We start from the raw sequence: 12508 nt of genomic DNA, 5'->3' as shown, positions 1-12508 counted from the left end.
ATTCTGGTGTGCGTTGGCAGGAGATCTCCTCATTGGTCAGAGAGGATGCAGTCAACTCTGAGGAGGCCGTCTCCACGGCAATGGCAGCTACAGATGAGCCCATGCAAATGGAGAGCCAATCAGAGAATGTCATGTCATCATCTGCAGCGGTATTGTTCCAGGGCAGTGAGGCAGTTCAGGTATGCACACACTTTCTGGAGTTGTAAGGAAGTGTGCTTCAACTGACCCGACTGTCTAACGCTCAGATGGCGTCCATGGACACGCCTCCTCAGGAACTGATGTCATCCGAAGGACACAGTGGCGATATTGACTCTGGGACGACGACACTGATGGTGACAGCCGATGGGCTGTCTCCAGACGAGTCTCAGCGTCTGACCATCCAGGCCTTCTTGCAAGCTGCTGGACACGGCGGTACGACACATCTCTTGCATGAATAAAGTCCGGCCGGGCATTACGGGAATGGAGGTGCTAAGCACGGTGACGGGAATGTGTTTGTGTCCAGGTGGTGCTGAGTCGGAGCAGTCAATTCCCATCGTGCTGACTCAGCAGGACCTTGCCGCTCTGATCCAACAACAGCAACAATTACAGGACTTGCCCTGCCAAGCCGAAGATGAGGCGGAACCTGGCCCTGTGCCCACAGGTACACGCCCACCGCCATGTGCACGTCACAAACCACATTCCCACACGCATGATAAACAACCGGCCATTCTGACATCCTCTCTTTGCTTCACAGAGGGGCTCGCTCCAGCAGACAGTCTCAATGACCCAGCAGCAGAGAGCAACGGCCTTGAGTTGACATCGTCTGCTGTGAGCAGTGCTTTGGCGCGATTGGCGAGCACCTTTGGCCCTGCCCCTCCCCTGCCTGCTAGCTCGAAGACCGAGCCTGCTGCACCTGTCGGCACTGTGTCCAACGGCATCACAGCCAATGAGGTGCTGAGAAGGCTTACAATTCAACACACATAGGAAAGCTGCAGTATGACGTTTGTGTGTGTTTGTAGTGGTTTGATGTCGGGATCGTCAGAGTGACCAACATGACTGTCTCTCACTATTATGTTCCTGATGATAACATCACTATTGATGTAAGTGCACCTTACTTTTCACAAAACAAAATCATTTTTTTGGTTTTTTTATTTGTTTTTTAAAGAGTACATTTGTTGTACTTTCTGCAGCATGACTCGGGCGTGATGCCGGACTACAGTCTGATGACGAAGGTGGCGCTTCAACCGGGCACAGCATACAAATTCCGTGTAGCCGGGATCAATATCTGTGGCTGCGGAGCCTTCTCAGAGGTGTCTGCATTCAAAACATGTCTACCTGGTTTTCCGGGAGCGCCGTGCGCCATCAAGATCAGCAAGGTAAGGCCCGCTTCTTTTCGGCATAATCTGCTGGATGATCAAAATATTAGCAAAAAGTGCCTCTTTCTGGGGCAAGTTGATTTATCAAATGTGTTACTTGTTTTTAGTTTTTATTGGAGAAAACCAAAATATTTCCATTTACGTTGTACGTATTATTTCAGATATATCTTGCTCTTCCAAAATTTTCCATATTAAAGTTTTCAAACCAAACAAAAATAAGGAGCATCCTAATTTTGTCAATTTCATTCCATAAAACTAGAGTGAGCAAATTACATTGTTTCAGTTTGATACAGTTTGAAGAAAAGCTGCAACGGCAAAATGTAGCCATAAAATGAGAGCGTGGGAGAGACGCTAACGACAGAAAGAGAGCCTTAAGGGGTGGGGTGGCACATGAAATTGTTTGCTGGTTTGAAGCACTGGTGGATGCCCCCAGGCAGCACATGGTAGATGCTGCTTTATTATGCCTCCTCGCTTTGCTGTACAAACTTGGATGAATGAAGGCGCAAGCCAGCGCATATCTCACGAGCCCAAAATGTGTGATGGCTTTAGTATATTTTTTGCTGCTGCAGCTATAACATCTGTTCAATATTTGACCAGCATCTGTGAGGAAAAGGGGTTTGTGAGTAGTGCATAGGTGAGGAGATCTGTAGCTATCCCAAACATACCATGTTCTTAACTCAACACCTAAAGAGTTTTTGCCTCTGAAACCACCAAAGCTGCATTACATTTGGCCAGCCGGTACTCCATCAGCTCCTTGCAGAGGCCCAAAGGCCCGATAGGACAAAGAGTCCTTTCAGCTCGACGGCATCCTTCGCTGCCACAACAGGCACTGACAACCGTTCAGCCACAACTCCGGTCGGCCGCCTCGAAATTGGAAGCACAGAACATGCTAACCCAACACGTACTTTTTACACATGTGTTCCCTCTATTTGTATGTGTCAAATTGTCCAATTTACTATGCTGCCAGGAGTGTCAAGTCCTCTGCACTGACTTTAAAAAGTTGCCAAACAGAGGTGATATTAAATCTTAACTCATTCAATCCCAGCCATTTTCACTGGAGCAACCCCTTCAATCTCAGCGTTTTACTTGATTTTGACTGATCTTGCAAGGCCCACAGAATATTTGGTTCTAATGCTATATAAACATGAAGCCTACCAAAATTAAGTTTGGACCTTAATTTTATTTCTATCCTTTTAAATTCTTCAGCAGTCAGCATTACAAAATGGCTAAGTTTCATGAAAATGTCAATTCCTGGGCCAAAAAAACGGAGAAAAAGAGTGTTTTGTAAAAGCATGCATTTCAAGCACGTGAGGCACCACTGCCACCTACTGGTCGCTTTTTTTTACACGATTTACAATGCAAACAGCTTATTCTCATTCACTGATTGCATCAGACCCTCCTCCTCTCTGTGACACAAAAAAACAGACTTAGACGTACAAGTACGGCCTTGGTAGGCGGGGCCTAATTAAAAAAAGAGGTACAAGTACCGTTTTCACGACTATTCGACGCACCGTACGGTTGGGCGCAGTCTCATTAATGGGTGACATTTCTGTATTTTACACATAGACAAACTGCACTGTCTTAATGGGCGCAGTTTTACAGTGGTAAAACATACGGCAGCTTAAACATATGGCATTCATGCGCGCACGCAAACACGTTAGCTTGAAGCATACGGTAGCATGCCAAGACATACAGATACAAGCTAAAAACACGTTTTTAAAAAGGCAACGAAAGCAGAACTGTGTTCGGGTGTATTTTATTTAGCCATCGTACAATGTTCACGTTTTTCGATCAATCATCACCCAGAAATCCATCAAAGTCCTCATCCTCTGCATCAGTAGCAGAGGACTGCACATCCCAGTTGTCATTGAACGCATCACATGCTAAAGTGTGAGTTGCTACGCATTGCCGAGCGGAAAGAAGGAGAAGCAACAGCAAATTCAACATTTCTCTCGTGTGAAGCTTTCCCACATTTGAAAGTAAAGAACAGAGCGAAACATGGTGGCAGCGCGCGTGTGTGTAGAAAGAATTGAACAATTGTGCAAGTACCGGTAATCCATCAAAAACGCCGCGTTCCCTCTCGTTGTCAGAGTCACTCTCATTGCCATGCGGCTCCACAGAAATGATGCCGGCTTTGCCAAAAACTCGAACAACAGTGCAAGCAGACACGTTCGTCCAAACAGCCACAATCCATTCGCAAATTGTGGCGTAACTCGCCCAGCGCCGCCTCTCACTCTTTGTAAAGTTGTGTTTGCCATCGATCATCTATTGTTCCCATGCCGTTCGCAACTTTACTTTGAACGTTGATGCCGGTTGATGCCGATGTCCAGCGGTTGGAGTTCTTTAGTCAAGCCTCCGGGAATAACGGCAAGCTCAGAGTTCATTTGCTTGACTTGGTTTTTCACCGCTCCTGTGAGATGGGCACGCATGCCAAAAGCATAACCGATGGCTTGAAGTTTGAACTGAGCTTCGTAGGCGTGTCTCTTTGTCGAATTTATTTTCGGGGGTTCTTAGAAACCAAAACCGGAGTTGTTTTGCAACAATGCAAATTGCCACACTCTATACAGGTGTTGGTACCTGCTTGCGGCGTCCCTTTAGCGTGCACTTACACGCCCACCCTTCACCCATTGGCGGACTGCTCCCCAGCATGCCCTTCCTCTCTCACGTCTGCCTTCTCTCTCTCTCCCTCTCCATATATGTATATATACACGCCCACCCTTACCTGATTGGCCGACTTCTTTCTCGCATGCCTGGCCACAGTCACTTCCGCCTTTTCTCTATATAAACAGCGTGTCGGCTGTCAGTCAGATTTTGGAACTCAGTGCATACAAAAGACGCTCAGCACCATAAGGCGTCCTATCCATTTTGGAGAAAATTTAAGACTTTTACTGGCGCCTTATAGTCGTGAAAATACGGAACATTTTGTGTAATGAAAGAGTTCAAAGGTGCCTCTGCTGGCGTTTGGCTGATCACCACTTTTCAAGCACTTGAAATTGAAAGGCTTTTTTTTCTGTGGAAGTTGATGCAAGTTAATGTGGCACAAACACTTCAAAGAAGGAAGAAAAATGAAAAGCAAAGCTTGGATTTTTGTTTTTAAAAAAAATTCAGAGCTTTTATTTCAAGACCTTGTTACGCTCTTGTAGAATATTGATGGAGCTCAGCTCACCTGGGAGCCTCCGGCTGTCACGTCAGGGAAGATCACAGAGTATTCAGTGTACCTGGCAATCCATTCGAGCCAGGCCACACCCGCGTCTGCGTCCGGCCCAGCTCAACTGGCCTTCATGAGGGTGTACTGCGGCGCCAGTCCATCCTGCCTGGTCCAGACATCCAGCCTAACCAACGCCCACATTGACCACACCACCAAGCCCGCAATCATCTTCCGCATCGCCGCTCGCAACCAGAAGGGCTACGGGCCGGCCACGCAGGTCCGGTGGCTTCAAGGTGAGCAGCAATAGGTCTAATGCACAGGTCGCCATTTTGCCTCATTGAGTTGGGACGAGAACCCTTTTTTTAACCTACAGAAACCGGCAAAGATGCCAAAGTATCCAGCAAGCGACCGGTGTCCTCACCTGACATGTGAGTGCAATGACTTGTGAGGAATGATGAATGCGCTCTCACGAGGATACACAAGGAATGATTTGTTGTTGTTTTTTTCTCCTCAGTAAACCTGTCGCACCAAAGAAGTTCAGAGCCAACCAATCAGAGGACTCCCTCCTCTGCTGAGGTCTTCTAGAATATTTGTACATTGACCAGTCACAACATTGTTTTGACCTTTCTCCCCCTTCTGTGACACTCTTCATGGATGTGGAAAAAAAAACTCTACAAAATGATTGTCCTCTCTGGAATGATTACATGTTGAAAGGTTAATGTTCTGTGATATACAGTAATGGAGGATCTGCAGTTAAGAGTAACTTATTTTCTTGCAAGGGCAACAAAATATTTCCAAAATTCTCTGCTTTATTGAGGTTTTACTTCCTTGTGCATGCGTACATAAATCTTTATGTACATTCAATATACCGAGACATCTTGACTTGCGAGTGGCCCTACTAGTGCGTTTCTCAAGGTGGTAGTCAGCGACCCTTTCGTTCTGTCTCCCTCTGACTTGTGAAAATAAGTATGAGATGCGTATGAGATGTCAGCAGCATTCTCAATTTATTTAACAAGTAGCACATGCCCAACAATTCTCAAAAACAAGCTTTTTTATTGACAACCCCCAGTTAAGTTCACTGTCAAAGTAAATGAGAAACAAGGAATAACAGATGCTTTGAAAACAACCCCATAACTTTGCCTCAGGAAATTCTTCTGGTTGAATGCTAATGCACATTGCAAAATGCCATAGACGTTCTAACAAATAGCATCATGGCATGGTTTTGTCTTTTAAAGGGGAAGTCAATCCAAAAATTGTCTTTTCTAAAATACGTTCTTTAAGCCTCAACGAGGCTAATAATGGTATTCCGATTAATATTGTGTTTGTGGAATATGGGTTACGCTGCAAAATCCAACCGTTCTTAGCCGTTGCAGGGGGCGGCCATTTAGCCACTTTCTGTCAAATGAAAATGACATTGCAGTTGCTTAGGTAACTACCATTCATAGCTCACCTGTTTTCCGAAGCTGAGCCATGTTGGGTCTCGCAACTGTGATGTCATTTTCAGTCAACAGCAAGTGGCAAAATGGCCACCCCCTGAGATGGACAAAACGGGTGGATTTTAGTGTTTAAGTTGTATTCCACAAAAGCTGTCGAATCAGAATGCTGCATTTAGACTAATGGAGATGCATAGAACATACTGTGAAGAAAAATTTGGGGTTGACTTCCTGTTTAAGCAATAAAATTTTGACAAGCAGTGGAGCAACACATGTAGCAAGACAACTAAATACTCAGAGATATGTACTCTTATGTTCTGAGAAAAACAACTACTTGTACTGGAACTTACCGAGTAGTTTTCACAGTCTCGTTCGTGTATGTCTGTATTGTACTTCTCCCTGGTGGCCAAGATCCGCACACCAGAGGAAGCCACACAATGAACTAATCATGATATACAAACTGCTTTATTCTTTACATTTTGTTGAATTGTTCTTACGGTTTGAACTTTTTTAAAATACAATGCTATTTTTCTTATTAAAAACATGTGACATTGTTATTTTGGGGTTTGACGGATAGACTTTATTAATCCTGAGGGCAATTACACATTGGTCTGTTGCTTACTCTCAACACAAAAACAGTCACAGTATACATAGAAATGCATAAAATTGATTTTTTTAAAATTGCACCTGGACATTTCCGGGCAAAAGAGGGTAATTGTTGCCGGGCCGCCCACAGCTACCCACCCACGCTGCTCAAACCTTGGCTCCGAGGCAAACTGGTTCAGGATGAACCAGATTGCTTGTCTCATGGTTAAAGCCATGCAATTCTGAGTATACACACCCTGTAACTCTTCCAAGCCTTTGTAAAGAAAGACTCCCCCATATGCCATCATTGTAGAAAACACACCTAGCATATTCATGCATTCTTCAACTTTTGCAGCGCCGAAGTGACTGACAGAAGTTCAACAAATGGGAGAATAGGAAACTGTTTTAAGACTCAATTACAGCCATGGCAAAGCACCTGTCGGTTGGTCAACCCATGCCAAGAATGTAAAATGAATGACAGGAAAATCTAATCGGGTTTTAATTGATTGTTTTTTTTAATCTGATAGGTCACTGAGCATCGCAAATCAAGGCTCTAGCCCTGATTAAGATCGTTGGTAAAGGCGGGCCTGGATGTGGATTAATTTTGTGACAAACTCTCTCAGCCATGTGGCTTGAAAACCTAAGTGTTAAGTCATTTGAATTACCCATATATTTTTTGAACCGCTTTATCCTCGCGAAGGTGGTGCTGGAGCTTCACCCAGCTGTCATCAGGCGGGGTACACCCTGAACTGTTTGCCAGCAAATCGTAGGCAACCATACGTGCTCACAATTACAATTAGGGACAATTTAGTGTTCAATCAACCTGCCGTGCATTTTTAGGAATGTGGGAGGAAACCCACACAAGCACAGGGAGAACATGCAAACTCCACACTGGAATCGAACCCTGCACATCTGCACTGTGAGGTGGACGTTCTAGCCAGTCGGCAAGGTGTCGCCTGAAGTAATTTCAAAATATGACAAATGAAATATTTTTATGTCACAAGTAAAAATAAAACGAAGAAAAATCTATTGTGTGTATTCTACTAAGTAAGTTCTCTCTGAAGATCCTGGCAAATGACAAAACCGCGTGACGTCATTTCAAGGACACTAGCCGGTACAAAGACCGTCGGAAATCAATTCGGAAATTTCAATCTGAGGGGATCCAGATGTTTGAAGAGTTGGAGAAAGGAGATTATCAGCAAGATGTTGAACTATACGTGTCTGAGCCAGTTACTCATGATGCAGAAAATGTGAGAGAAATGCAGAGATGAGACCCGTCGGGATTGGAAGCATATACATATATATTAGAGCTGTCAAACAATTAAAATATTTAATTAAAAATGCAACTGTCATAATTAACTCAAATGGACTAAAAAATTAATCGTGATTGCTCACACGTTTTTTATCGTTTCTGAATTTCCTTTTACATTTTTTGTCCTATTTTTCACCCATTTTAATGCTCTCGTCAACATGGAATCATGAATCAGTTTTCTATGTGCCAAACGAAAATATTTACTGAAATAACATTCATTCATTCATCTTCCGTACCGCTTGATCCTCACTAGGGTCGCGGGGGGTGCTGGAGCCCATCCCAGCCGTCTCCGGGCAGTAGGCGGGGGACACCCTGAATCGGTTGCCAGCCAATCGCAGGGCACACATAGACGAACAACCATCCACGCTCACACTCACACCTAGGGACAATTAGAGTGTTCAATCAGCCTGCCATGATTTTCATTTTTAATTTTACATGAACATTTTTCACTTGGAGCAGTTATTCACACATAATCTCTCACACAATATTACTGTCCATCAACAACAGTGAAAACAATATTTTGTCACACAACAGCTACTTTAACAGCTTTTTTTATAAAATCAAAACAGAGCAATATAACATTATAAAGTGCACATCTAAGGTAAACTAGTACAGTACTCGGCCTACAGTAGATTTAAACCATGGTTACATACTTCGTTTTTCTCAAGTTTACTGTGAACACAGCAGTCTGTTTCTGTATGTTTGTTGAAGAATAACGAGACACCGGACACCAGTGTTCATTATGTGCCGCTGTATTCAAAACTGCCCCCGTACAAAAAAGCGCACGCACTTCTCCCGTTCTGCTGGGGCAAACCATTCTGAAAGGGGGAGGGGGGTCACTCCCCCTAACACAGTCAGGCTATGTTGATTGTGTTGGTCCTTCTTGTGCGGAAGTCCCTCTACAGTTTTTGTGTAGACCTCATTTCGAATGACAACACTGGAGACGTTTTATTTTCGCTAGGTCGCTACCTCTGTCAGACAAACACAGAGAAGCTACACCCGCTCTATTTATATGGACGCAGAACACTGTAACCTTCCACACAAAATAGTTCCAAACAAGTAACATCCGCTTGTGACGTGTGCCGCGTTAATCTCGCGAGAAAAAAAATGATCCCAGTTAAAATTCATTTAAATTAATGCCAATAAAATGCGCTAAACTGACAGCTCTAATTATATATATATATATATATATATATATATATATATATATATATATATTTGTTTTTGGAAATTGTGTCTCCTGTCCAAAGAGGAAAAGAAACATCCGGACTTCTGGACACAACGTTCAAAGGTCAGCCACTGTGATGGTGTGGAGCTGTGCTTACGCCAATGACTGACACATCTGTGAAGACGTCATTCAGACTGAAAGGTACATACAGGTTTTGGAAAAATATGCTGCCATCCAAGTAACATCTTTTTCATGGACGCCCATGCTTACTTCAGGGAGCCAATGAAGTAATAAAGTAGTACTTCCGATATTGACATGATGAGGTCACATGTTACTGACGTCTAACAACGTCATGTCCCCTCTCACTCTCGCATGCATGATCGTTTCTAGGCCGACTCTGTATGTGTAATCCACTTGGTCGCCGTTGTAGATGGTCACGTGGAAAGCGTCAGTGCCACACCAAATAACCATCTGAGTGACAATATGAGTTGGTCGAGGCAGAATTCTCCATCGCAAAATAGAATAAACATTTATTGATATTGTTGTACCTCAAAGTCGAGCCCGGGTGCAAAGGGGAAGGAGGCCATCTTACGCTCCTCCACACCCCAGGAGCCAGACAGGAAGGAATTCCGCTCAAACACGTTCACATCGCCTTTCCAGTTGAAGCGAGGGTTCAGGTGCAGCGCGACGGCTATCGTGCATCAACAACTGAATGGCAAAACTGCAACACAAAAACAAACATGTTCTCAGGGGCACAGCCTGATTGGCGAGGAACGTGGTTTTGTACCATTTTGGGTTCCGATTGACTCGCCCTTTGATGGTGATTTTGCTGCCCACACTGACACCTCTTAACAGATCCCTGATTGAATCACTCTGCAACAAAAGAATGCAATTTAAACGCACTCATTGTGGCGCCATTGAACGCCAATTGAATGGCAGTTCCATTTTCTCAAGAGTGCGAGGTTTCATTAGTCTTCCACGAGAAAACACGGCCAAACCCACAATAAACAAGTCTTGAGGGGATAAGCAGCTTATTTTGGCAACCCAAGCCTTGGAGCCTCATGCATAAAGTATATCGGCTAGAACACTGAATATCTTGTCTTTTGAGTGTATTCAATTATAGGTTGAAAATGATTTGCAAATCATTGTATCCCGTTTTCATTTACATTTAATAATAATAAGAATAATAATACATTTTATTTGTAAGCGTCCTTCACAGCACTCAAAGACACTTTACAACCAAGAGCAAACAATAAAACCTCTGAAAATTATAAATCAGATAGATTTACCGGTAAGTAGAATATGCAAGTCTGAATAGGTGGGTTTTGAATGTGGGAAGAGAGTCAGTCAATGTTACAAATATTGGGTGGAAGTGAGTTCCAGAGTTTGGGGGCAGAGCGGCTGAAGGCTCTGCACCCCATTGTGCTGAGACGGGCAGAGGGTATAGAGAGGTGGAGGGAGGATGAGGACTTGAGTGAGCCAGAGGGAATGGAAATCTGAAGAAGATCTAATAGATGAGGGGTGGGGGGCAAGGTTATGGATGGCTTTGAATGTATAGAGAAGTATTTTGAAACTGATTCTAAGTTTGCTGTTTAACTTGAAGTTTGGGTGAACAAGATTTGATTTCTGAGAGACAGTGAGAGAGGGAGGAGGGTGGGAGGGAGGCGTCGGGTTTGCTGGAGAGGTAGAGCTGGGTGTCATCCGCGAAGCAGTGAAAGTGAATATCAAATTTTGCGAAAAATATTGCCAAGCGGAAGAAGGTAGATAATGAAAAGGAGGGGACCCAGGACAGAACCCTGGGGTACAGAAGTGACGGGGAGGGATTGTGAAGTGAAGGAATTGAGTTTGATGAACTGAGAGTGACCAGTGAGTGGAACCAACTTAGGGGAGTGTGGGTGATGCCTATGGTGGAGAGTCTATTAAGGAGGATGGGTTGCGAAATGGTGTCGAAAGCTGCACTCAGGTCAAGGAGGATGAGGATGGAGATTAAGCCAGAGTCTGCTGCCATGAAGAGATCATTTGTGATTTTTATGAGAGCTGTTTCTGTACTGTGACGGGGACGGAAGCCGGACTGAAATTGTTCACAAAGACTCTTAAAGGTGAGGAGGGAGTGGAGCTGAGAGGCAACTATTTTTTCGAGAATTTTAGAGATGAAAGGAAGGTGGGAGATGGGGCATAGGTTATTAAAATCATTGGGATCTGAACCGGGTTTTTTCAGGATTGGGGTGACGGCTGCGATTTTGAAGTGGTTAGGAACAACTCCAGAGGACAGAGAGGAATGAATAATGGCTGAAATTAATGGAAGCAGACAGGGTAAGCAGGATTTGACCAGAACTGTGGGGAGGAGATCTAGCTGACAGGAGGAAGTCTTGGATTTGATGATGATGAGATCTGAGATGAATGAGGGATGGGGGAGTTCACAAGAGGATAACAGTTGGCAGGAGGTAGGGTGGTCAGAGGGGCGCAGTGATACAGAGGAGCCCAGGTGCTGGTGGATTTTGTTGATTTTTCAATGAAAAATAGGAGGAGGGTAATGCAAGTGTCAGAGGAATAAAAGTGAGGTGGTATGGAGACAGGGGGTTGAGTGATTCTGTTCCAGAGGGAGAAGAGAGTTTTCGTATTTCCGGCGTTGGAGCACATGAGTCCAGAGTAGTATTGTGATTTTGCTTGTGAGATGGAGTCCTTGTAGGCGGATAGTTGAGCTGTGTAAATGTCCTTGTGAGCAGTGAGACCAGTTTTCCTGTAAAGTCTTTCAAACTGCCGGGTTTTGGATTTCATGGAACGGAGATGAGGGGTGAGCGTATTGAGGACTTTGATGAGACCAGAGTTATATCGGGAAACCAAATCGTCAGGAGTGGAGTCTGTGTCCAGAGTCAGGGTGGCGATCCCTGAAGTGAGAGAATCAATGTTGATGTCTTTATTATTACGGTAGGCGATGGTACGGGGTGATTTGGCAATTGAGAGCTGGTGGATAATGTTAAATGAAATGAGGAAGTGGTCCGTTATTGGAAGTTCATCAGCAGTACAGGTGTAGGTGGTAAGACCAGAACAGTAAATCAGGTCCAAGGTGTGACCTTTGATGCGTGTGGGAAAGTCTACAAACTGTTCATTTAAAAAGTCACAGTGAGGTTTGGGGGAGCGGTAGATTGTGGCAATTATCGTGGGAGTGGATATTTGACAGGCAAGGCATTCAAGCGAGGAGAGTGAAGGGAGAAAGACTGGAAGTACTTTCCACTTCTCGCGGTACAATATCACGAGACCACCTCCGGGATTGCCAGGAGTTTGCCAGGTCTCATTCAAACAAAGAATGTAAAATTTATGGTCAGTGAGGATATCTTGGATAAGATTACCCTTCCCCGTAAGCAAACGGTGTCGCTGTTTCGAGAACCGTTAGCCGACCTAGCCAAGCCGGCTAACACACGATGGTCGACGGACCGTACGGTGTTTCTGGTTGGGCGACGGGAGGATGACTAGAAGGAGGTGATGCCTTTGGATCGATCGCGGTGG

At 44.5% G+C, this 12508-nt stretch overlaps 2 protein-coding genes and 1 long non-coding RNA gene across 4 annotated transcripts in view; 2 read left to right on the top strand and 1 right to left on the bottom strand.

Moving 5' to 3' along the window:
• hcfc1b (host cell factor C1b) overlaps positions 1 to 6493 on the top strand; it is a 56509-nt gene extending 50016 nt beyond the window's left edge. Inside the window, exons 23-32 of one of the 2 annotated variants that reach the window (XR_007961439.1) lie at positions 21 to 179; positions 246 to 411; positions 503 to 640; positions 734 to 930; positions 999 to 1079; positions 1170 to 1355; positions 4499 to 4796; positions 4877 to 4931; positions 5018 to 5392; positions 5523 to 6493. Coding sequence is in view for 1 of the 2 variants with exons in the window: in XM_052058688.1 (XP_051914648.1) it covers positions 21 to 179; positions 246 to 411; positions 503 to 640; positions 734 to 930; positions 999 to 1079; positions 1170 to 1355; positions 4499 to 4796; positions 4877 to 4931; positions 5018 to 5078 (1341 nt within the window). In the remaining variant the exon portion in view is untranslated. Of the gene's footprint in view, positions 1 to 20; positions 180 to 245; positions 412 to 502; positions 641 to 733; positions 931 to 998; positions 1080 to 1169; positions 1356 to 4498; positions 4797 to 4876; positions 4932 to 5017 lie in introns of both variants that reach the window. The other variant, XM_052058688.1, reaches the window with a different exon arrangement.
• LOC127596344 (uncharacterized) overlaps positions 1 to 12508 on the top strand; it is a 79266-nt gene that overhangs the window by 37270 nt on the left and 29488 nt on the right. The window lies entirely within an intron of this gene.
• LOC127596426 (uncharacterized) lies at positions 9289 to 10034 on the bottom strand. The gene is made up of 3 exons (XR_007961454.1): positions 9789 to 10034; positions 9550 to 9722; positions 9289 to 9472 (listed from the first exon to the last, which is right to left on the bottom strand). It is a non-coding gene; the product is annotated as an uncharacterized LOC127596426 (long non-coding RNA).

The sequence above is a fragment of the Hippocampus zosterae genome, chromosome 2 (genome assembly GCF_025434085.1).
Source record: "Hippocampus zosterae strain Florida chromosome 2, ASM2543408v3, whole genome shotgun sequence".
Taxonomy (NCBI): domain Eukaryota; kingdom Metazoa; phylum Chordata; class Actinopteri; order Syngnathiformes; family Syngnathidae; genus Hippocampus; species Hippocampus zosterae.
The sequence above is the reverse complement of the archived record's forward strand: the minus strand, read 5'-3'. Positions and strand labels throughout refer to the sequence as shown.